The sequence below is a fragment of the Strongylocentrotus purpuratus genome, unplaced genomic scaffold (assembly GCF_000002235.5).
Source record: "Strongylocentrotus purpuratus isolate Spur 01 unplaced genomic scaffold, Spur_5.0 spur5_scaffold_17, whole genome shotgun sequence".
NCBI classification, from domain to species: Eukaryota; Metazoa; Echinodermata; class Echinoidea; order Camarodonta; family Strongylocentrotidae; genus Strongylocentrotus; species Strongylocentrotus purpuratus.
Window position 1 is genome coordinate 4,842,588 of NW_022145602.1, and position 26,636 is coordinate 4,869,223.

The 26,636-nt window shown below is 37.0% G+C and overlaps 1 protein-coding gene across 2 annotated transcripts in view; it reads right to left on the reverse strand.

The window, feature by feature from the left end:
• Positions 1-26,433, reverse strand: part of LOC115925164 (protein henna-like) — a 38,000-nt gene extending 11,567 nt beyond the window's left edge. The window contains exons 1-9 of one of the 2 annotated variants that reach the window (XM_030988514.1): positions 26,186-26,433; positions 23,643-23,750; positions 13,696-13,876; positions 9,149-9,151; positions 4,913-5,001; positions 4,053-4,120; positions 3,343-3,539; positions 2,349-2,484; positions 140-209 (exon numbers count right to left, since the gene is read on the reverse strand). In XM_030988514.1, the coding sequence (XP_030844374.1) occupies positions 140-209; positions 2,349-2,484; positions 3,343-3,539; positions 4,053-4,120; positions 4,913-5,001; positions 9,149-9,151; positions 13,696-13,876; positions 23,643-23,750; positions 26,186-26,266 (933 nt within the window). In that variant the 5' untranslated portion in view covers positions 26,267-26,433. The remainder of the gene's footprint in view (positions 1-139; positions 210-2,348; positions 2,485-3,342; positions 3,540-4,052; positions 4,121-4,912; positions 5,002-9,148; positions 9,152-13,695; positions 13,877-23,642; positions 23,751-26,185) is intronic. The other variant, XM_030988516.1, reaches the window with a different exon arrangement.
• Positions 26,434-26,636: the final 203 nt, after the last annotated feature.

The following is a 26,636-nucleotide window of genomic DNA, read 5'->3' on the forward strand; positions in this document are numbered from 1 at the left end:
CTTTGTTGCTGGGAAGGTGTTTGAAATAGTAAATACAGTCAAACTTGTCTAAAGCGACCGGCCAAGGGAAACACAAAAAGTGGTCTTTGTAGACAGGTGGTCACTAAACCAGGTTTGACTGTATTACCATGGCACTCACCTGTGAAAACTGAGCAAACTTGGGATCAGCAAAGAGAGGAACATGCCCAAGAAGCTCATGGCAGACATCCCTGGAAGTACACAAGATGAAGTCAATAAAAATTATGAATCATCCATCTCACAAAGCACATGACAGCATACAGTACTTTAGCATCATTCAGTGCATAAGTTAACTATCTAATTTTATGATGTCATAAACTTAGATGCTTGATTTATTGGACTTCATGGTGTAAGCAGAGGACTATAAGAGTGCATTGTACTTCTAAAGTTGTGGCAAAAATGAAGTAACGTAAATATAAACACCTCGGGCTAGCACAAGCGTAAATCAAAATATGCTATGGTGACCCCGACGTGATTCGAACACGCAGCCTTCTGATTTGGAGTCAGAAAGTTGCGTGTTCGGATCACGTCGGGATCACCAGGTAATGTGACCAATCACAGCTTCCGCTGGTCACGTTTTCGCCATGGAGCTGGGGTTTTTCGTTAGTTAGCCTGCATGATCTCGTAAGATCATCACGTATTGGATTGATTCACTTTTATAGCGATCTTCGCGATTTTTCATCCAGCAGCTACGGCGACATAGTGTAGCGTTTTCCGTTGGTTTTCCACTAGTACACGCCTGTGATTTCTTCACGACAACTGTTAATAGCGAACTGCTTGTTTTCTCTTCGCGACTCGACATCTCGTGACTTCAATTCTGACACTTAGTTCACTTTGTATACGCGGTTTATTTACAACGCGCCAGTGGTTATTTTCGTGTACTTTCTTCCTGGGCTAGCATATTTTGATTTACGCTTGTGCTAGCCCGAGGTGTTTATATTTACGTTACTTCATTTTTGCCACAACTTTAGAAGAACGCGATCCGCTTCTCGTACTTTAGCCGAGGCCTCCGGTTATTAGATAGCGTTTATATTACCAATTCTTGCCACAACTAGACTCCACTTCTTCAGTCTTCAGTCTAGTATTTTGTATATAATCGTCGGGGACATTTACTACGAACACTCCCTCTGTTCCCCAACATTTAGGAGTGTCAATTTCTACAATTCTTCTTCAACGTGTTACACTCGACATTGTATATTGATCAACACACATCGCGATCGCCATTGTCATCTTCATACTACATATATAGGATCACTCTCAAGTTTCTACACAACAAAAGACAGTGGTGAGTAAAAGTCTAGCTCGTACTCATTATAGTCAGCATAGAATTTTTACAGTGTACATAAGCCTACTAGGGTGTCAGATCTACTGATAATACATTTTATATTGTCGGCATTGGGATGTACATAAGATTAAAAGGTTGCCTGACCTACCGGTTACACTAATTTACGGTGTCAGTGATAGGGTGTATATATAAGTTTACTAGGGTGTCTAATATACTGGGTACACTTAATAATTGGTGAACTTGTACTAATGACGGTTTCATGAAACGATGCCCTGGTTACATTTTTCTAGTGGCAGTGGTGGGATCGATTACTTACGGCTCTCGGGTGTACATAGGCTTGCTGGGGTGCCTGATGTACTGGCCAGCGTTTCACAAAACTGTCACAAGTACAAGTTCACTGACAACTCATGTTTAACATGTGTTTCAATATCAGTGGACTTGTACTTATGACCGCTTCATGAAACGATGGCCAGGGGGGTATTTCACAAAGATCCTAAGTTGAACTTATCTCTAAGTTTGACTTAAAAATTATGGAAAGCGGTTAGCATCTTTGAAAAAAAATTGTAAAAATATTTTAAAATGCATAAAACGTTGATTCAAATCATTCATATTTTCTATTATCATGGGAGATTTCGTGTTCTTGATGTGGAATTTATGAAAAACTCTAAGATACTAAAATTTTTGCTTTTGAATATATTTTATTTTAAGGCTACAAATGGCTTTCCATAATTTTTAAGTCCAACTTAGAGATAAGTTCAACTTAGGATCTTTGTGAAACACCCTCCTGGTTACATTTTTCTGGTGGCAGCGGTGGGATCGAGTACTTACGGCTCTGGGGGGTACATAGGCTTGCTGGGGTGCCTGATGTACTGGGTAGCGTTTCACAAAACTGTCACAAGTACAAGTTCACTGACAACTCATAGAAATGCAAGTATCAAGTTTAACATGTGGTTCAATATCAGTGGACTGGTACTTATGACGATTTCATGAAACGATGCCCAGGTTACATTTCGTTCTAGTGGCAGCGGTGAGATATATTACTTACGGCTCTGGGGTGAACATAGGCTTGCTGGGGTGCCTGATGTACTGGGTGCTGTGGAAGACACGGAAGGCCAGACCAGCCAAGAAGTCTCTGGAGGACAGGAGACCTGCTACAGGTCGCAGTGTGAATCCAGTGCAATCTGAAGAAAGAAGCAGAAATGCATATTGAAGAAAAACTCAAAATGGACAAAGGAGGATGAAAAGAAGAGTAGATTAATGTACATGGAGGTTACAATGCTGAAGGAGCAGGAAAGAAGGAAACAGAGAGCAACTCAATCCTCCCTCTCTCTCACATGGTGGAACCGCAAGCCTACTGTATAAGAATATTCCTATTGTTCTCTCACATGAAATACCAAGGGCCTAGCAAAAGTTTTCTCATGATCCACTAAATAATATACATTTACTTCTTTCAGTCACAAAACCTACTACAAAAGTGAAAACCTATTACAAAATTCTCAAATCCAATTGACATCTCTCTAATGCCCTTCAGAAAGATATCTATCTGTAATTTCCAAGTCTCTTCGGGAAGAATTATAAAGCTGTGTGTACACCTGTAGGTCCCCCCGAAGCATACTTTTCATTTTACAGGACCCAAGTTAACAGCTTGACTACATAGTCCTCTACTTCTCATATGCTTAATACAGGGGCAATCCAATAAGCCAGTTCATAGTTGCAGTCTGAGCATGAACAAAGAAAGGTCATTGCAGACCAAATTGTGAAATACACTGGATACATGCTCATGAAAGTTATGTAATCATTATTCATTTATGCACAAGCAGTGCACTCCATGATACACAGGTGGAAGTATGCTTTGAAAAGGGGAGACAAAGGCTGTTTATGTAGCACCTCCATCGCTGTAGGAGTGATTATTTCAAAATGTACAAAGTGGGACCTCTTCATGTTTTGAAGATCTGTGGATATACGGGGTCATTTGGGACATATGCTAACCATGAACTGGTCTATTCATGTGTGCATTTGGTTTAAGAACCTTCTCTCACCCTTGAGAAAGTTGGAGACATCTTCAAGCTGAGGGATGTTGTCCGGTTGGTATCCACAGTTTTCCATGAGCAGGGGAAAGACATAGTTGAACTCCTGGCAGGCATGAGTCTTGAACAGGTCGGACAGGTTGGTGAAGATGGTGTTCCAGGTCTTGATCTCAATCTCGGTGTAAGTCACTCGTGGAATGGGCTCGCCACTAGAAGAAGAAAAAACAGTCAACCCTACTTTAGCGAGCAGCTGCACAGAAAGACCACTTGCCTTATAAAGGCAACATTGATTGTTTTAACGTGGGGTTGTGGCGTGTCCCTGTAATCCAGCTAACGATAGAAGTTACAAACTGATTCAGTCAAGGATGCAGGTTCGAAACTAACTCACGTCTTTTGGACGATGACGTTAAAGGTCGGTCCCCAGACGTAAATAATCATATCTGACTGATACACGTCTGTAAAGACCCAATTACACCCACACACACACTCCTTGAACATAATTTTCTAATGAATCATGCAATAAAGGAACCTCCATACTATATATTAAAAACCATCTGTTTGTGAAGATCATCTTTATCTTCTCCAATCAGTCATCTTTATATACCAGTACACATTTTAATGAGGTATGGATCTATTTACAGAAATCATAAGGTTTAATAAATGAAAACAACAGATCATAATGGATTCACCAATGACACTAACATTCTGCTGGTCCTACTTACTGACGGTACTTGTAAGCGATGTCGGCAAAGTGCTTTCTGCGTTCTCTATATACTGGATCAGTGAAGCCCTTGGAAAGAAGAAAAAATATATAAAATTTGCATTAACAAAAAGTTAGTATTACATGACCACTTCCGATTGTCTCATCATTTTTCCATCTCTCTCCCAACTACCTAGACAGTTTTCAGAGAAGACCATAGATCTATATTTGAAAACAGAGTATTGTGGACAAGTGGATGTCATCTCATGCACTAATGTCCTTTGGCAAGACATTGATCTACATTTGCCACTCTCCACCCAGGTGTTAAAAGGGTACCCGGTAGGACGCGAAAGCCAATGTAGTATACTGAGCAATTTGGGCCTAGTAGCTCTTGCCGGAATGCTCACCAGGGGGAGGAGAAAGTGCATACATTGTGTGCGGGCAAGCCAGAATCTGATGACCGGGGTAATAATGTAAAGTGCTTAGAAACTTGGACATTGCCGATGTATTATTATTGTTTGGCTCACAGTAAAAATTTGAGGTATACTTTACAAAAAGAAATAACAATCACACCAGGAGAATTACACATACATGTACAAACGATGATACATTCAGTGGAAACCAGAATAGTATCCAAAACTGATTTTCATTTGGGTATTTAACAGGAAATACTTTTTTCTCTATTACATATTTTGTCTCTTCATCATCTACTACTGTAGCCATATTCAGTTAAAGTTGCTCAAGCATGAGTATATAGAGAGCAGCACACGGATGACACACGGGAGCGTAAAACCTATTGGCTCAGTGTGATGTAGTGATCGCCAAGTTGCCTATTTCACGATCGACTATATACCCACGCATGAACATCTTTAACATACTTACTGGATGGTCCGACTCTAGGTTCCCACCAGCATTCAGAATGTGGTTGGCAAACTCATCCAGATCCTTGATCTTCCTAGGGAACCATGGAACTACATATATAAGGAAACAAATTTTTGGTGTAGAGGTTTAGGTGTTAATGTTTGGAGTACCTTATACTGTCCCATTAGAATACCTTATACTGTACCAATGGAATACCTTATACTGTACCAATGGAATACCTTATACTGTACCAATGGAAAACCTTATACTGTACCATTGGAATACCTTATACTGTACCAATGGAATACCTTATACTGTACCAATGGAATACCTTATACTGTACCAATGGAAAACCTTATACTGTACCATTGGAATACCTTATACTGTACCAATGGAATACCTTATACTGTACCAATGGAATACCTTATACTGTACCAATGGAATACCTTATACTGTACCAATGGAAACCTTATACTGTACCAATGGAATACCTTATACTGTACCAATGGAATACCTTATACTGTACCAATGGAATACCTTATACTGTCCCATTGGAATACCTTATACTGTACCAATGGAAAACCTTATACTGTACCAATGGAAAACCTTATACTGTACCAATGGAATACCATACACTGTACCATTGTAATACCTTATACTGTACCAATGGAATACCTTATACTGTACCAATGGAATACCATACACTGTACCATTGTAATACCTTACATGTATACTGTACCATTGGAAAGGAAATACTTTTCATATATATACACCATGAAAAGCAATAAGCATGCATGTACACGTAGTATTGATTAAATCAAGTTTTTAGGAGTTAATGTTAATATACCTTCTCCCATTGGGAAGATGATATACATGTATATTACATGTACATCAAACAAACCAAGTTTGGTGTAAGGTTTAAGTCTAATGTTTAGAATGCTTTGTCCATCGAAAGATAATGTTTTCAATGAATGGAGATCTGTGTTTGGTGTAGAGGTTACAGTGTTAATTTGTAGAATACCTTACACCATTGGAAAGATAATATGACACACCACAGAAACATGAAATTGAAGAAACCAATGTTCGTACAAAGGTTTGAGGGGTAATCTCTAAAATGCTTACTCCGCAGAAAAATAACATTTTACACCAAAGAAACCATGGTGATGAAAACGAACTGGATCTCAAGGTTGAAGTGTTTGTGTTGAATATCTACAATGTACATTATATTTAGTGACATACTGTTTGCATCAATGGAACAACAGATTTGAGAAATACAGATGTTTCGTGTTAAGGTTGTTAAAGTGTTAATGATGAGAATGGTTGATCCCATAGGATAATATGTAATACAATGTAACTTGCACTACAGGAACCATAGAATTACAAAACCATTGTTTGGTGTAAGGGGATCCCACTGGAAGATTATATTGCAAGGGAGGAACAATGTACTTCATTAAACCAATATTTGGTGTAAGGGCTTAAATGTTGATCTCCCAGTTACACCTCCCAAACCAACACCAGACCAAATACAGAACTGAATAATAATTACATTAGCGAGTGGCAAGAATGGATCAATTTGAAGTTGGTGTAGAGTCAGTTCCGAGGTGTTACTATGGCATAATTTTCAGAATACCTTTACACCATGTATGTACATACAGCATGAGAAGATAAATTGCAAAGTACAGCAGCGATGGAACTACAAGTTCAAAAACTATAATATGACTAGTACAGTAATAGGACCAGAGTAAGGTGTACATGTAAGTGTTAATTTCTGAACTACTTAATACCATATGAAGATAATGTCTTAAAATTAAGGACCATAGGGATAAGGAAAGAAACCAATGTTTGGTGTAAAGGTCAAGTGTTAATGTTTGGAACACCTTATACAATGGTAATCAATGCCTTGACATGATACTGAAGATATGTTTGGTGTCATTGTCTGTTTTCAGTATAATACACTACATGTACATATATAATAATATATTAGAATCCTGTGAAACTAAAGAAACTAGTATTCAGTGTGAATGTTTAAGAAATCTTTAGGTTAATGATAAATATATCTAAACTTTAGGGATGATATGATTCTAGGAGTAAAATTTTGTACATATGTCTACCGGTTAGTAAATATTTATTAATATAAGGTTCAAGTTTATGTTCTGAATGCCTTCTTCTTCTTATCGAGTCACTACACAAGTCCCGTCCAGTGGTCCACACAGGCTTTGGCACGGCAATTAACGGCTTCCAGGTCATCTTGGGTGCATGGCTCTGGCAGGAGTGGGCAGACTAGCATGTGTTCCATTGTCTGTTCCTGGCCGCATTCACATGCCGTTTGTTCGTCTCCTAGACCCCACCTCTGCATTAGGACTCTGCATCGACCGTAGCCAGTTCTTAGGCGGTTGAGGCTAAGCCAGGTAGGCCAAGTCTCACTGGAGCCGGTTGCGAGGGATTCCTTCGGGCTGAGGGAGAGTTTATGTGGAGTTGTCTGAAGGTGGTTAGACCACAAAGTCATCCTTTGGTTGTGAGGGCTAGTATTAAGAGGCTCTACCGAGTGCAGAAAGCTGTGTCTGGATTTGAGCCGCTTGCCCACTGGCTGTTGTTCGAAGAGTGGGTGGAGTGGATTATTTTCTTGTTTGTCCTTTTCTTTCTGGGACAAGACCAACCTTCTGACGTGTGGAGGGGCAATACCGCAGAGCAGGTAGATGTCTTCTACTTTAGTTGGCCTTAGGCATCCAGTGATCGCTCTGCAAGATGAATTTAGAGCTGGGTCAATCTTGGGTGCATGGGCCGACCTACTCCATACTGGTGATGCATACTCCGCAGCAGAGAAGCAAAGCGCGAGGGCTGTCGTCCGGCTTGTTCTGGCATCAGTCCCCCAGTTGGTGTTGGCTAGCTTCTTGAGGATGCTGTTGCGGGCTCCGACTTTTGCCTTTGTGTTGGCAATGTGGTTCTTGTAGGTAAGGGAGCGATCGAGTGTGACGCCTAAGTAGACTGGGTTGGGAGTGTGCTTCAGCCTTTTCCCATACCAGCTGATCCTTAGTTGATGGTTGGCATCCCTGTTCTTGAGGTGGAATGCGCTTATCTGAGTTTTATCAGGGTTAGCTCTCAGGTGGTTGGTCGCATAGTATGGGATGAGACCGGCCAGGGCATCACTGAGGGACTCCTCCAACTTCACAAAAGACTGGTTCTGGGTGGCGATGCAGAGATCATCGGCGTAGAGGAAGCTCCTGGTGTTTGGGTGGATCGGTTGGTCATTCGTGTACACGTTAAAGAGTAACGGTGCGAGCACACTTCCTTGTGGTAGGCCATTTTCTGTCTGCGCCATCTGCTGCGATTCCCATTGAGAACCACAAAATATTGCCGATTGGACAGCAACGTCTGGATGAGTCCAGTCAGTCTCACGTCCTTTGTCAGCTCAAAGATCTTCCTGGTAAGGATTCTGTGGTTCACGGTGTCGTAGGCAGCAGAGAGATCAACGAAAGCAGCTCCGGTGATTAGCTTACTCTCATACCCGTCCTCAATGAACTAAGTGAGGTTTAGGAGTTGGCCAGTGCATGATTTTCCTGGCCTAAACCCTGCTTGTTCTGGAATGAGATGTTCATCCACGAATGGGGCGATGCGGTTGAGGATAAGCCGCTCGAACAGCTTATATGTATGGCACAGTAGGGAGATAGGCCTGTAGCTCTTTGGACTGGCTGCGTCTTTACCAGGCTTCAATAGGGCAATAACTTTGGATTTCCTCCAGAGCTTTGGGATGTTGTTGGTGCCCAAACATTCGTTGAATATTTTGAGAAGCCAGTTGAGGGCGCCTGGTCTAAGCTGTTTGATCTGCTCGCAGAGGATGTCATCAAGTCCAGCAGCTTTGTTGTTTTTCATTGCTTTGATGGCAGCAAGCAGGTCGTTCATGGTGAACGGTCTAGTGAAGCCTGGGTCATCTTGAGAGCTTAGAGCGTCTGGGACCTTAGGGAGTCTGGCCCTTCTGGGGTGATGGTCAGGGTTTCCCCGACCATTCAATAGGAGTTGATGGGCAACTTGGTCAGCAGTGACTTCAGATCTTGGTTGGGCCTTTGTATAGTCATTGCCCAGTATCCGGATCGTTTTCCATGCCTTCCTGCTGCTATGTGTCATGTCAGTTGATTGAATGAATTCCTGCCACTTCCTCCTAGATTCACCAATTTCCTTGGTCAGATTTTCTCCAGATTCCAGTGTCTCCTCACTAAAGGGGTCCATCTGGAAGTGTTCGATGTAGTCTTCATACATCACTTTCTGAATGCCTTACACAGCAGTTCTTCTTATGGTAATGACGACAACTTCCTCGGTAATACCAATATAAGGAGAAAAGATCAGCAGTTTGCAAAGCACAGTGCTAACAGGTGATCAATTATATCTACATTTCAGACCTATGCCATGTACATGTACAACATGAGCTGCTTTTAAACAACCTGTGAATGGTAAATCTACTTTCATGTAAATATACATGCACAAGGGTGCAGGGGGATTTAAATATGTTTCTAAGAAAATGATGAGTTAAGCTAATTTACAGAAATTACAATGAAAATGTAGTGGTTCCCGCAACACATTATTGAGGTACATGTATACACACAAATGTATCTACAAATTATATTGATATACTTCCATTATAGAGGAACTGTAGCATTTCATATACCGTAGTGCAGTATATTTAAAAAAAACATCAAATGTTTTTCTTAACAAACAAAACTGGAGTACAGTCAAACCTGTCTTAGTGGCCACCTCCCTATAAAGGTCACCTATCTGTAGTGATCACCTAAGGCCAAATTAAAAAAAAAACATGTTTAGCATCCCGTTTTTAAAAAAAATAGGAAGGAGGAGGCCCTTTTTTTTTCTTTCTTTCTTTCAAAATGGCTGCTCGGTACATTTTCCCTGACAGTCTAGCTTTTTTTCAAGATGGCCGCCGACATTTAAAAAAAAAAATTTTTTTTAATCAGAAATACAGTGTAGATCCATTTTAGCAGTGTTTGTCATGTTTGTTTTCTTTTCTTTTAAAAAAACCTTTTTTTAAATACAAAATTTAAAAAAAAATATTCCAAAAAAAATAGGAGGCGCCCCCCCCCCCAAAAGGAAGCGGGCGGGGACGCTAAACATGTATATTTTTTTTTAATGGCCTTAATTGTCTCCCTTTAGGAAGAAAATATTAATTATTGGCTCTTAATCACCAGAAGAACCGAGTTTAATAGCCTTAACACCCTTCTTTCTCTCAGTATTAACTTTTCTCTCAAGGTCAATGACCCCCTGTTCACACTCTATAAAGGCAATTAACTTATCTACCGACATTCATTTCTATTATTCAAGTTTCATATTCTATTCATTCATTTACAATGTATGAGGGTTTTTTGTTGGGGGGGGGGGTACAAATACTGTATTTTCCCTTTGGTGGCTTCATAATAGACAGCTTTGACTGTACTTATATGTCATGTTGAAAAACTTACATTCTAGATGTGATGCATTTATACAAATGTATATCCACCAGTGCACGGCGCAAGGTGTTGTATTCAGATATCATGCAGCAGTAGGAAGCATTGTTGCGATGCAATGGGCAATTGGGGTGTTGGGATGAATGGAGGAGGGGCGGGAAAACAAAATATGAATCAATTATTGAGTTAAAATGAAAACATTTAACACAACTATAAGAAATGAAGATGGGGCGAAAAAGAAATTAAAGCATAGAAAGACAAGAGTGGGGGAGAGATGAAGATAGGGGAGATGGAAAAGGGGACAGATTAAGGGAGATACATGTACAGTAGGAGAAAGACAGGAGAGAGAGATGGGAGAGAGAGAAAAGGGGGAGAGAGCGGAGAGAGAGCGGAGAGAGAGGGGGTCAGAGAGGCTTACTTTTAGAGGTGTGACAAAGAAGGGGAGAGGGGGAAGATGGGGGAGAGGAGATAAAGAAGACAAACGAGAGCACCACAGGAGACAAAGAGAGAAAGAGATAGAGATAGAATGACAGGTATAGAGAAGAAGAGAAGGTGAGAGGGGAAGAGGAGAAAGATAAGAAAGATGGAGAAGAGAGGAAGAGAGGAAGAAAGAGAGAGAGAGACCAAGAAGTGTGAGTACATGTATGTATGTGCTTGAGAGAAAGGTGGAGGTGAGAGGTGGGAAAAGATCTAGAGTGGAGAGAGGAGAGAGAGGAGGAGAGAGTGGAGAGAGAGGGAGAGGGGAGGAGAGGGAGTGGGGAGGAGAGAGAGGGAGAGGGGAGGAGAGAGAGAGAGAGAGAGAGATGGGTGGAGAGAAGTGAGTGAGAGGAGAGTGAGAGGAGGGAATGAGAGGGAGATGTGGGACAGGAGAACCGAGAGACATGGGAATCAAGAAAAGAATCTGAGGATCCGGAGAGAGGAGAGGAGACAGAAGGAGAGGGTTGAATGACGGGTTAAGAGGCTTTCAAATGGGATGGGGTTTAAGACGAAGATAGGGTTAGGAAAATGGTCAAGAGGAATTGGGAAAAGGAGCTAGCAAAAGTACTACAAATCATGCTCAGGTGAGAATTCATCTAAAGTCACAAAACAAATGTCCTAATTTAATCAAACTTAAATCTTGAAGTGCCATGTTATAAATATTCACCTGTTACAAATAATTGTATTTTAAATAGCCAGAATGCTAGAACAGGTGAATGAAGTCATTTGTAGCAAGGCAGATTTAAAAAAGATTTGTGAATCTTATTTTTGATTACATTTTGAAAATGGCCTACATGTATTTCAAACTCGTACAAAACTCCAAACTTCATACCAGGACCAAGCACTACAAGGTCCCGAACCCTATCTAAACCTATTCATCCTAAAATCCAATACCAATATCAATATCAACCCTAAACCTATAATTTTATATCTTCGACAAAATAAAGCCTGGTGCGCTAATATTCATGAAGCAAATGCCCGGTCACCTGAGCAAAAGCAGGCCTTACTGTACCCTACAGCAGAATGGGGAAGGACAAGCCATTGGTATGCAAAAAAAATATGGACATTGGGTGAACAGTTGTGCAAAAAAGGGAAAAAGTAAGTGATAGGGTATCCAAGACTAGAGCAGGAAGTTTGGGGTCATCTGAGGTCAGCATGGGTCACAAAGGGTCACATAGCGAGCCAAAAATAACTATCGAGGTATATACATGTACATGTATGCCTACCTCTTGATTTGGCTTGATGGGTTATGATAAAGAATGCAAAATAACAAAATGAGGAAAAACACAACGTATATAATGAAGTTAATGATCAATCAGGTGATGTCAAACAATTAAAGGGAAAGTCCACCCCAAAAATAAGTTTGTTTCGATAGAGGCAGAATAATAAGAAAATCAGGTGAGTGAAAGTTTGAGCAAATTCTGAATGAAAATAAGAAAGTTATGAATTATTGAAGTTGTGATCAATCAAATACAAATTGGCAACTCTGTGACTTACTATACGAGCTCTCCTTCATTTGCTTTGTGCATAATATTCCATAAAATCATGTTTTCTTCGTTATTGATGACGGAATATATATTTGTTCCTTGCAGGGGGAGTATAGAAACATATTTGCAATTATTATATTTAGGGTGCATGTATGGTTGAAATTTTTCTTGAGGGAAAATGAAAATTTTAGATTTTTTTAGTACTGAGCAAATGGAAGTTGAGCTCGCATGATACGTCATAGAGTTGCCAATTTGTGTTTGATTGATCACAACTTCAAAAATCCTAACTTCCTTATTTTTAATCGGAATTTGCTCAAACTTTCACTGACTTGTTTCTCTCATTTTTCTACTCCTATTAAAACTAACTTATTTTGGGGGTGGACTTTCCCTTTAAAGCAGCTGGCTTGTGATTTCAAGTACTTTGTTGACTTCTCATCTCTTATTTACAAAATTACTACCAGGTACATGTAATATTTGGAGGTAGGGAGCAGTAAAAAGCACTTCCTTTTGATTCATGTGAGGAAAAAAAATCTGAGTACCTGTACACTAGCTGTACGAAATTTAACACTTTGTGATTGTACTGTATTCATAAATTTACCTACTTTCAAGCACAATATATACATGTACAATGATGTTAATAATTCAAACATATAACGCAACATGTACATGTATTGTATGCATGTTGGAACAGAAATAAATCAATATTAATATTGACAAAACAAGCCCAAATTACATACATCATGTATGACATGTACATGTTATAATTAAAACGCTGCTAGACTTTTGCTAGTGGACATTTGAGCATGTTTATCTTTTATCCCTGATTATGTGAGACATGTGAGTCTGATTTAATAAGGTTGTTTTAATTATTTTATTTATTTGTTATATTTTTGTTGTGATGTACACTGTACATATGATGAAGGAAGATATTGATTGAGGATATCGATGTTAGATTTTCAACAGACAGGAAATTCTGCTTCCTTTTCTGTAAATAGAACTATTAAATCAATACCATAAATTGTATGTGATTCAGGCTAAACCTACGTGTAAGTGTCCGGCCAATCAACAGCTGAGTAATGGATAACATATGGAATAGTTATTTTTTTCTGTTTTTTATATGTAACAATTATACACTAGTGTATATTCAGTATGTTAGAACATGTCTGGTTTTAGAACAGTCTCTTGCAATTAGCTTTGCTGTTGGGATCTGATGTCTTCTTCCCAATCTCAGCATACAAGTAGTTCATTCCACATTGCATACAATACAAGGTCCATTTACACAGCATTAAAAAAAAAAAAATTTGAGAAACCATCAGGTTTTCTTCCTGCCATATACATTTACGGTACTGGAAAAATCCATTAAAAAACATTGGTGATTGCTCATAATTCCTACCTGCATCCTTGGTATCGTGTGACCTAGAGAGGATCTGATGGTACGTGACCCTATCCTTGAGGCTGTCCAGGGTATCCTCAAGCTCCGTAGGGGGCGCTTCACTGGTCACCAAGAATTCGTAGCTCCCAGGGATCCTCTTGGACGGTCTGGACTCGATGTGCGTCAGGTTTACTCCTCTCTCCTGTAAGTGATCATACACGTACATGTAGGGAAATAAAACTTTGTACGCAAAGGGTATGCAAAGGAGGGGGTACATTTGGGGGGAGGGGGGGTTGGTGCAACATTACAGGCCTGGTATTATTATGTAGACCAGAATCTGGCTGGTTTTATTTCATTTTGCGATCACGATCTTTTCCATGATCCCATCCCATCCCCTACATGCTGCAAGCTGCAGATGGCGTGATCAAAGAATCAAAGGAATCCTGCATCTTCAGCTTACAGGAAGTAGGGGTCGCGTTGCTTCTGTGGAGATGGTTTCAAATTAAATTTTTGTTAAATACATGGGGGCTTGGGGCGAATTTTACCCTGAAATGCCAAAAAGAGCTTCAAGAGTTTAATGCAAAATGGATTAAAGAGTGTTATTTTCATCAAGCAAGCTTGAAAAGAAACCCCTTAAATTATTTTGGATATTGTTTGTATTTTTTTCTTCTTCAGGTTCTGCAATATACTGGTTAATAGACGAAATGTACTGATAAAGAATTCTTTAAAAAAAAAAAAAAAATTAAATCAATTTTCAGTACTACACACACATGCAAATTTAATCAATGTGTTAACTAACCAGGGAGTGTGTTGCAATGCAATGTCTCTGGACTTGAACAAAAACAAGCCAGCACAGGCAACTAAAAATGTATCAGATGTTTATAGGCCCATTTACAGTTTTAAACAGCCCCTTATTTGAAAACTATTGGTTTTTATGACTGTCATTTACACTACTAGAAAAACCCATAAGAAATCATTCATACCGGTATATGGTAAGAAACACACTCCAGCGCCCTGTTGCATAAAACTTACCATTGATGGTAACTTTGCCATCAATGGCAAGTACAGTGTACCATGGTAACAGGGCTCAACAGCCAATCAAAATCAAGATTTCCACAGTAGTTGCCATTGTTCGCAAAGTTACAATGGTAAGTTTTGTTGTTGTGTATTGCTTAGTAGCTTCCAACGAAAAACCAGAATGTGAGAAAACTGATGGGTTTTTGCTTGCAGTGTGAATGCAGCTATTAGGGGGTTTTCGTTTGTCACGTTGACATAGTCGACGTCTAATATGTGACGTCATTTCCGCGATCTGCGCATGCGTCGGGTCGTCTGGCGTCGTCAGGCCACATTTGCGAACCCGTTCATCGATGATTTGAGGTTCGTCAGAAAACTAGTGACCCGTCGTCAGAATGACGTCATCTTGCTACATCGCAGCGTAAATCAGACAGTAAAAACAGAAAGAGAAATTGATAGAATGATTAAAAAACAAAGAATAACATAAGGAAAGACAGAAAAAAGTGTGATAGAATGATAAAAACAAAGAATAACATAAGAGAAGATGACAGAAGGAAAAACAAAGGCTAACATAAGGGAAGACAGAAAGAGAAGGTGAAAGAAGGAAAAAACAAAGAATAACATAAGGAAAGACAGAAAGAGAAGGTGAAAGAAGGAAAAAAAACAAAGAATAACATAAGGAAAGACAGAAAGAGAAGGTGAAAGAAGGGAAAAAACAAAGAATAACATAAGGAAAGACTGAAGAGAAAGTGAAAGAAGGAAAAAACAAAGAATAACATAAGGAAAGACAGAAAGAGAAGGTGAAAGAAGGAAAAAACAAAGAATAACATAAGGAAAGACAGAAAGAGAAGGTGAAAGAAGGAAAAAACAAAGAATAACATAAGGAAAGACAGAAAGAGAAGGTGAAAGAAGGAAAAAACAAAGAATAACATAAGGAAAGACAGAAAGAGAAGGTGAAAGAAGGAAAAAACAAAGAATAACATAAGGAAAGACAGAAAGAGAAGGTGAAAGAAGGAAAAAACAAAGAATAACATAAGGAAAGACAGAAAGAGAAGGTGAAAGAAGGAAAAAACAAAGAATAACATAAGGAAAGACAGAAAGAGAAGGTGAAAGAAGGAAAAACAAAGAATAACATAAGGAAAGACAGAAAGAGAAGGTGAAAGAAGGAAAAAACAAAGAATAACATAAGGAAAGACAGAAAGAGAAGGTGAAAGAAGGAAAAAACAAAGAATAACATAAGGAAAGACAGAAAGAGAAGGTGAAAGAAGGAAAAAACAAAGAATAACATAAGGAAAGACAGAAAGAGAAGGTGAAAGAAGGAAAAAACAAAGAATAACATAAGGAAAGACAGAAAGAGAAGGTGAAAGAAGGAAAAAACAAAGAATAACATAAGGAAAGACAGAAAGAGAAGGTGAAAGATGTGAAAAACAAAGAATAACATAAGGAAAGACAGAAAGAGAAGGTGAAAGAAGGAAAAAACAAAGAATAACATAAGGAAAGACAGAAAGAGAAGGTGAAAGAAGGAAAAAACAAAGAATAACATAAGGAAAGACAGAAAGAGAAGGTGAAAGAAGGAAAAAACAAAGAATAACATAAGGAAAGACAGAAAGAGAAGGTGAAAGAAGGAAAAAACAAAGAATAACATAAGGAAAGACAGAAAGAGAAGATGAAAGAAGGAAAAAACAAAGAATAACATAAGGAAAGACAGAAAGAGAAGGTGAAAGAAGGAAAAAACAAAGAATAACATAAGGAAAGACAGAAAGAGAAGGTGAAAGAAGGAAAAAACAAAGAATAACATAAGGAAAGACAGAAAGAGAAGGTGAAAGAAGGAAAAAACAAAGAATAACATAAGGAAAGACTGAAGAGAAAGTGAAAGAAGGAAAAAACAAAGAATAACATAAGGAAAGACAGAAAGAGAAGGTGAAAGAAGGAAAAAACAAAGAATAACATAAGGAAAGACAGAAAGAGAAGGTGAAAGAAGGAAAAAACAAAGAATAACATAAGGAAAGACAGAAAGAGAAGGTGAAAGAAGGAAAAAACAAAGAATAACATAAGGAAAGACAGAAAGAGAAGGTGAAAGATGTGAAAAAACAAAGAATAACATAAGGAAAGACAGAAAGAAAAGGTGAAAGAAGGAAAAAACAAAGAATAACATAAGGAAAGACAGAAAGAGAAGGTGAAAGAAGGAAAAAACAAAGAATAACATAAGGAAAGACAGAAAGAGAAGGTGAAAGAAGGAAAAAACAAAGAATAACATAAGGAAAGACAGAAAGAGAAGATGAAAGAAGGAAAAAACAAAGAATAACATAAGGAAAGACAGAAAGAGAAGGTGAAAGAAGGAAAAAACAAAGAATAACATAAGGAAAGACAGAAAGAGAAGGTGAAAGATGTGAAAAACAAAGAATAACATAAGGAAAGACAGAAAGAGAAGGTGAAAGAAGGAAAAAACAAAGAATAACATAAGGAAAGACAGAAAGAGAAGGTGAAAGAAGGAAAAAACAAAGAATAACATAAGGAAAGACAGAAAGAGAAGGTGAAAGAAGGAAAAAACAAAGAATAACATAAGGAAAGACAGAAAGAGAAGGTGAAAGAAGGAAAAAACAAAGAATAACATAAGGAAAGACAGAAAGAGAAGGTGAAAGATGTGAAAAACAAAGAATAACATAAGGAAAGACAGAAAGAGAAGGTGAAAGAAGGAAAAAACAAAGAATAACATAAGGAAAGACAGAAAGAGAAGGTGAAAGAAGGAAAAAACAAAGAATAACATAAGGAAAGACAGAAAGAGAAGGTGAAAGAAGGAAAAAACAAAGAATAACATAAGGAAAGACAGAAAGAGAAGGTGAAAGAAGGAAAAAACAAAGAATAACATAAGGAAAGACAGAAAGAGAAGGTGAAAGAAGGAAAAAACAAAGAATAACATAAGGAAAGACAGAAAGAGAAGGTGAAAGAAGGAAAAAACAAAGAATAACATAAGGAAAGACAGAAAGAGAAGGTGAAAGATGTGAAAAACAAAGAATAACATAAGGAAAGACAGAAAGAGAAGGTGAAAGAAGGAAAAAACAAAGAATAACATAAGGAAAGACAGGAAGAGAAGGTGAAAGAAGGAAAAAACAAAGAATAACATAAGGAAAGACAGAAAGAGAAGGTGAAAGAAGGAAAAAACAAAGAATAACATAAGGAAAGACAGAAAGAGAAGGTGAAAGAAGGAAAAAACAAAGAATAACATAAGGAAAGACAGAAAGAGAAGGTGAAAGAAGGAAAAAACAAAGAATAACATAAGGAAAGACTGAAGAGAAAGTGACAGAAGGAAAAAACAAAGAATAACATAAGGAAAGACAGAAAGAGAAGGTGAAAGATGTGAAAAACAAAGAATAACATAAGGAAAGACAGAAAGAAAAGGTGAAAGAAGGAAAAAACAAAGAATAACATAAGGAAAGACAGAAAGAGAAGGTGAAAGAAGGAAAAAACAAAGAATAACATAAGGAAAGACAGAAAGAGAAGGTGAAAGAAGGAAAAAACAAAGAATAACATAAGGAAAGACTGAAGAGAAAGTGAAAGAAGGAAAAACAAAGAATAACATAAGGAAAGACAGAAAGAGAAGGTGAAAGAAGGAAAAAACAAAGAATAACATAAGGAAAGACAGAAAGAGAAGGTGAAAGAAGGAAAAAACAAAGAATAACATAAGGAAAGACAGAAAGAGAAGGTGAAAGAAGGAAAAAACAAAGAATAACATAAGGAAAGACTGAAGAGAAAGTGACAGAAGGAAAAAACAAAGAATAACATAAGGAAAGACAGAAAGAGAAGGTGAAAGATGTGAAAAACAAAGAATAACATAAGGAAAGACAGAAAGAAAAGGTGAAAGAAGGAAAAAACAAAGAATAACATAAGGAAAGACAGAAAGAGAAGGTGAAAGAAGGAAAAAACAAAGAATAACATAAGGAAAGACAGAAAGAGAAGGTGAAAGAAGGAAAAAACAAAGAATAACATAAGGAAAGACAGAAAGAGAAGGTGAAAGAAGGAAAAAACAAAGAATAACATAAGGAAAGACAGAAAGAGAAGGTGAAAGAAGGAAAAAACAAAGAATAACATAAGGAAAGACTGAAGAGAAAGTGACAGAAGGAAAAAACAAAGAATAACATAAGGAAAGACAGAAAGAGAAGGTGAAAGAAGGAAAAAACAAAGAATAACATAAGGAAAGACTGAAGAGAAAGTAAAAGAAGGAAAAAAACAAAGAATAACATAAGGAAAGACAGAAAGAGAAGGTGAAAGATGTGAAAAACAAAGAATAACATAAGGAAAGACAGAAAGAAAAAGTGAAGGAAGGAAAAAACAAAGAATAACATAAGGAAAGACAGAAAGAAAAGGTGAAAGAAGGAAAAAACAAAGAATAACATAAGAAAAGACAGAAAGAGAAGGTGACAGAAGGAAAAAACAAAGAATAACATAAGAGAAGATGAAAGAAGAAAGAAACGAAAAATAACATAAGGAAAGACAGAAAGAGAAGATGAAAGAAGGAAAAAACAAAGAATAACATAAGGAAAGACAGAAAGAGAAGGTGAAAGAAGGAAAAAACAAAGAATAACATAAGGAAAGACAGAAAGAGAAGGTGAAAGAAGGAAAAAAACAAAGAATAACATAAGGAAAGACAGAAAGAGAAGGTGAAAGAAGGGAAAAAACAAAGAATAACATAAGGAAAGACTGAAGAGAAAGTGAAAGAAGGAAAAAACAAAGAATAACATAAGGAAAGACAGAAAGAGAAGGTGAAAGAAGAAAAAAAACAAAGAATAACATAAGGAAAGACAGAAAGAGAAGGTGAAAGAAGGGAAAAAACAAAGAATAACATAAGGAAAGACTGAAGAGAAAGTGAAAGAAGGAAAAAACAAAGAATAACATAAGGAAAGACAGAAAGAGAAGGTGAAAGAAGGAAAAAACAAAGAATAACATAAGGAAAGACAGAAAGAGAAGGTGAAAGAAGGAAAAAACAAAGAATAACATAAGGAAAGACAGAAAGAGAAGGTGACAGAAGGGAAAAAACAAAGAATAACATAAGGAAAGACAGAAAGAAAAGGTGAAAGAAGGAAAAAACAAAGAATAACATAAGGAAAGACAGAAAGAGAAGGTGAAAGATGTGAAAAAACAAAGAATAACATAAGGAAAGACAGAAAGAAAAAGTGAAGGAAGGAAAAAACAAAGAATAACATAAGGAAAGACAGAAAGAAAAGGTGAAAGAAGGAAAAAACAAAGAATAACATAAGAAAAGACAGAAAGAGAAGGTGACAGAAGGAAAAAACAAAGAATAACATAAGAGAAGATGAAAGAAGAAAGAAACGAAAAATAACATAAGGAAAGACAGAAAGAGAAGATGAAAGAAGGAAAAAACAAAGAATAACATAAGGAAAGACAGAAAGAGAAGGTGAAAGAAGGAAAAAACAAAGAATAACATAAGGAAAGACAGAAAGAGAAGGTGAAAGAAGGAAAAAAACAAAGAATAACATAAGGAAAGACAGAAAGAGAAGGTGAAAGAAGGGAAAAAACAAAGAATAACATAAGGAAAGACTGAAGAGAAAGTGAAAGAAGGAAAAAACAAAGAATAACATAAGGAAAGACAGAAAGAGAAGGTGAAAGAAGGAAAAAACAAAGAATAACATAAGGAAAGACAGAAAGAGAAGGTGAAAGAAGGAAAAAACAAAGAATAACATAAGGAAAGACAGAAAGAGAAGGTGAAAGAAGAAAAAAAACAAAGAATAACATAAGGAAAGACAGAAAGAGAAGGTGAAAGAAGGGAAAAAACAAAGAATAACATAAGGAAAGACTGAAGAGAAAGTGAAAGAAGGAAAAAACAAAGAATAACATAAGGAAAGACAGAAAGAGAAGGTGAAAGAAGGAAAAAACAAAGAATAACATAAGGAAAGACAGAAAGAGAAGGTGAAAGAAGGAAAAAACAAAGAATAACATAAGGAAAGACAGAAAGAGAAGGTGACAGAAGGGAAAAAACAAAGAATAACATAAGGAAAGACAGAAAGAAAAGGTGAAAGAAGGAAAAAACAAAGAATAACATAAGGAAAGACAGAAAGAGAAGGTGAAAGATGTGAAAAAACAAAGAATAACATAAGGAAAGACAGAAAGAAAAAGTGAAGGAAGGAAAAAACAAAGAATAACATAAGGAAAGACAGAAAGAAAAGGTGAAAGAAGGAAAAAACAAAGAATAACATAAGAAAAGACAGAAAGAGAAGGTGACAGAAGGAAAAAACAAAGAATAACATAAGAGAAGATGAAAGAAGAAAGAAACGAAAAATAACATAAGGAAAGACAGAAAGAGAAGATGAAAGAAGGAAAAAACAAAGAATAACATAAGGAAAGACAGAAAGAGAAGGTGAAAGAAGGAAAAAAACAAAGAATAACATAAGGAAAGACAGAAAGAGAAGGTGAAAGAAGGAAAAAAACAAAGAATAACATAAGGAAAGACAGAAAGAGAAGGTGAAAGAAGGGAAAAAACAAAGAATAACATAAGGAAAGACTGAAGAGAAAGTGAAAGAAGGAAAAAACAAAGAATAACATAAGGAAAGACAGAAAGAGAAGGTGAAAGAAGGAAAAAACAAAGAATAACATAAGGAAAGACAGAAAGAGAAGGTGAAAGAAGGAAAAAACAAAGAATAACATAAGGAAAGACAGAAAGAGAAGGTGACAGAAGGGAAAAAACAAAGAATAACATAAGGAAAGACTGAAGAGAAAGTGAAAGAAGGAAAAAACAAAGAATAACATAAGGAAAGACAGAAAGAGAAGGTGAAAGAAGGAAAAAACAAAGAATAACATAAGGAAAGACAGAAAGAGAAGGTGAAAGAAGGAAAAAAATAGAGAATAACATAAGGAAAGACTGAAGGGAAAGTGAAAGAAGGAAAAAACAAAGAATAACATAAGGAAAGACAGAAAGAGAAGGTGAAAGAAGGAAAAATCAAATAATAACGTAAGGAAATACAAAAAGAGAAAGTGATAGAATGATAAAAACAAATAATAACTTAAGAGAAGATGATAGAAGGAAGAAACAAAGAATAATATGAGGAAAGATAGAAAGAAAAATGATAGAATGATAACAACAACAATAACATTAGGAAAGACAGAAAGAGAAAATGATAAAGAATAGACAATGGAAAGATAGAAGAGAAGATGGAAGAAGGAAAAACAAAGAATATCATAAGAAAAATAGAGAGAGTATAATAGAATAATAAACGAAGAACAAAATAAGAAGTGAAAGAAGGAGAAAATGAATAAGCGCGTGCGGGGCCATTACGTCATCATGTAGAGAACGTGTGTCAACTTAAAACGAAAAGGGTTATAAGGTAGTGAACAGGACGGGTGTCTGACGTCAATTTGCATCGTTAGAGGACGTGAACGCCGTCCTCGTCCACACAAACGAAAAGCCCCTATTATGGAAGTGAGGTTGGCAGGGACCCAAGCAAGAGTAGACCCTGGGAGCAAGGGTTTTCAACTTGTCACATCCAATTACCTGTCTGAGGGACTAGTCTCCTTCCTTAAACATTTTTTTGATTTTCTAAAAGCTAAAACAACCTACCTGTATACATTGTACATGTGTATACATACAGCAAATGCTTGCGTGTAAACAGAAGAGCTAACATGCCAAGGAAATAGGAATCAATTGCTAGATCATTTGCCAGATTTTTTTTTTTCATCATGAGGAGGGGTTCAAAATGTCATTTTATATTTGATATTTGATATTTGATATTCCCCTGCACATGCAAATGCTATGAGGTCCACTTAATCACTGTTTCATTTGTTTAATGCACTACAATGCAGCACTATAAGGAACATATATGGGTGAACAACGCTCGAATTAGGCTCATAGCAGTGGGTTTTTATGGGGAATTTGACACCATTCAGGTGTTTATTGAATAACAGGTATCCTCAGTCACCAAGAGTCAACTCCATAGTACTGACAGACAGGTCTTGTGTAATGCCCTGTGCCCTAGCCTTAGTAGCCTACCATCATAAGGAATTCTCATCATAATATCAAATTTCCCTCACTGACAAAGGCTCCGAACATATACATGTATATTAATAAATTAATGATCAATAAATGAACAGTGCGTGTACTGTACATGTATATTAACTTGTTGGCTATAAAAAATTTAATAATTTACTCTTTTTCATGTTGAAACAAAAACATTTTTTTAAATTTTGATGCATGATGAAAACAAGTGCAGACGTGAAGGAAAAAAACTACACGTACACATGTATTGCATGTATTAACCCAAAATACGATATCATAAAGGAGAAATATTAATGACGTTTAGTGCTATTTCATGCTTACTTTTCCTATTAAATCTGATTTTCGTCCATCAAAAGTCCTTTAAATACTATTAAATAATTTGCATATCAACATCTTTGTATTTCAGTTTAAAATAATCTGTCCAGACTTGTGGGTACCGGTATATACATGCAAAAGCTAGTTTTGAAGAGGCAGGTTGACATTAATGCCAACTTCAATTGATGGCAGCTGGCCAATCACTAGTGCATATACTCATAAGGTCCACCCAGTTCTACAGCCTTCATACAATATGATGTTCACATTACTAAAGCAAACTAACAATCAAGTTTTTCATTCAAAATTTGAAGCAATACTCAATCCACTTTGCCTATGCATGCACAGCATTTAAACAATAATAATTTTAATAGGTCTTACAAGGTAGCCACATCAGTATCAAGTTCAAACCCTCAACCCTTGGACTGAGGGTCAAGTGAATGAATTATGAGAATTAAATGTACTGTCTCACAACACCGCCTGCATGTATTTCATTCAAAAAAGATGCAGAAAAGAAAACACTTGCATTTCTAATATGGGTTTCATATACAGTGTACAAGTACTTATATTTTACTAGTTTGAACAGTGTGTTAGCATCAGGAAATCCTGGATGACTGTCTTGACCGATGACACTTACCTCAAAGAGTTTGAGCGTCCTGGCCAAGATTCCGACCTCTTCCTTGAGCCCAAAGCAGATGGACGTGCAACCATCACTATCCTCCTTCATGTAGTTGTTACCATGGTACTGTCAACAACAAAAAAACATCAAAACCGTTTCATCAATATTCCTCGCTGAAATATAATCTTGGTAAAATTAAAAAGTACATGCATATTAGAAAAACAAGTTAGTACTATCATCTCATGTATTATATTCCAAAAGAGGCCGTTGGCAGCACAGTTTGTTAATGTTTAAAGTAAAATAGCCTGTATAATAATAATTATAGCGAAGAAGAAGAAGCTAGAAGAAGGTTCGTCAGGTGTGTGGGAATGGTTGATTACAAACTCATATCAGATTTTGATACAATTTTACATCACTCTTCACACAGAAATATGGGTGCCAATTAAAGGTAATACAAAGTTTTGGTAAGGGGTCATGAATTTGGTTTAAATGAACAAATTGGAAGCGTATGCGACCCTACAATATTCAGTGATCGTTATCGCGGTTGAAATCGATTCTAAAGTTATGCAATTATGAAAAATAAACTCTTTATGTTGTATAGCTCCCTCTCAAGGTCAAGATATTAATTAAGCTATTGAACAATGTTTATTGACTAAAATCGACCAATTAGCTACTCCTGTTGGAAATTATATATCACAACTACATGTACATATTCTGAGATTTTCATGGTCGTACCTACCATTGTGCATCCGTAGACGCTATTTGAAATTTATCCAAATTTACCGGGAGCACCGATAAATTTTTATATTCAATTTTCCTTGAAAGCAGAAGTGTTTTAGGGGCTTAATTTTCTAGTGCTTACAATACATCCACAGGGGCATCCAAATATATCAAAATTTTAAAAATTCACTATCCACCCAATTTTCAAAATTTCCCCAAACTTTGTATTACCTGGCTAGGTGATATCAATATCATACGCATAGTTTAATCAGTGAAAAAAATACACGGGGGCTCAGGGCGAATTAGCCCCCGAAATACCCCAAAGAGCCCCCGAAAATCAGAAAAGAGCCCCCATAAATTTGCATAGAGTTCAATGCAAAACAAATTTTAGAATGTTATATTCATGCAGGCAAGCTTGAAAAGTAGCCCCCGAAAAATAAATATTAATTTTTTCCCTGAGTTTAATATCACCTGTGACTATACATGTAGCCCTGTCTGTAATGTATGGTTTACGCCATCATTCAATAATCAAAAGTTAGTTTAACTTTAGACTATAATGAATATTCAATGAAAACTAGATGGAATTTTGACTGCGCGCAGTCGAAAATGATGCCTCCGCCATAGAGCAATTTAAACAAGTTTGGAGTTTAAATCTCCAGTGGTTCTTGAGATATCATGATAACAATCTCAATGTATGGAATTTCATAAGTTGACCTCTGTGACCCTTGACCTTTGACCTACGTGCTCCAAAATCTAATCAGATTGTCTTCCTATGGTGATACACACTATCATTAAGTTTGAAGTTTAAATCTCCAGTGGTTCTTGAGATATTATGATATGGTGATACATACTATCATTAAGTTTGAAGTGAAAATTCTCCAGTGGTTCTTGAGATATCGCGATAACGATCTCAATGTATTGAATTTCATAAGTTGACCTCTGTGACCCTTGACCTTTGACCTATGTGCTCCAAAATCTAATCAGATTGTCTTCCTATGGTGATACACACTATCATTAAGTTTGAAGTTTAAATCTCCAGTGGTTCTTGAGATATTATGATACCAATCTCAATGTATGGAATTTCATAAGTTGACCTCTATGACCCTTGACCTTTGACCTACATGCTCCAAAATGTAATCAGATTGTTTTCCTATAGTGATACACACTATCACTAAGTTTGAAGTTTAAATCTCCAGTGGATCATGATAACAATCTCAATGTATGGAATTTCATAAGTTGACCTCTGTGACCCTTAACCTTTGACATACGTGCTCCAAAATCTAATCAGATCGTCTTCCTATGGTGATACATACTATCCTTAAGTTTGAAGTTTAAATCTCAAATGGTTCTTGAGATATCGCGCTAACAAACTCAATACAAGGAATTTCATAAGTTGACCTTTGTGACCTGTGACCTTTGACCTACGTACTCCAAAATCTAATCAGATCGTCTTCCTATGGTGATAAATACTATTCCCGAGTCTTAAGTTTAAATCTTAAATGGTTCTTGAGATATTGTGATAACGGTCAAACGGGACGGACGTACGGACGGACAACCCGAAAACATGATGCCTCCGGCACCACCTTCGGTGGCGGAGGCATAAAAAAAAACGATGGATAATTGAAATTATACAAATATATTCAGATGTCATCAAGTTACTGGTATTAAATGCAAATTCACTTTCCCACAAAACATCATGATACTCTTCTGCGCACTAGTCATTCGCACGCAATACACACACACCTCTTCGACAACATGCGACTAGCATTGTGTTTCGGATAGGGTGCTATAGCTATATTAAGATATTTAAACATGTAAATATGAGTATTTGCAGAGCTTACCGCTTTCTTCAACTTTCCTTCGAGCCCATCTCCAGCATCATTGGGCAGAGACCTCTTGTTCGCAGCTTTTGTACAGTCCATGTTGATGAAAAATATAGGTTGATGCTGATTTTTAAGCAAGAAATGCAGTGGCTTCGGAGTTTCTAAAAGGATCGATAAACATTGTGTGTCTGTACTGTAGCTGCTATTGCGCTATGCTAGCGCTGTCGTCTGATCTGTATAAGCTGAGGTCCGGGATCATCACAGCTGATCTGTGTGTATGACCGGACTTGTTACTAAATAGTAGAGTCAAAGTGTGTAGACCCGCCGCTGATATTTTTCGGGGACAAAGGTTTTTAAGTGTTTTTGAGTTGTTTGGAGGTCAATGATTAAAATTAGCTTGGGTAGTCCCCTCCTAACCCCCGGCAACTCTCGTAGGGGTCAAAATAAGGTCAAAATGGGGTCAATAGGG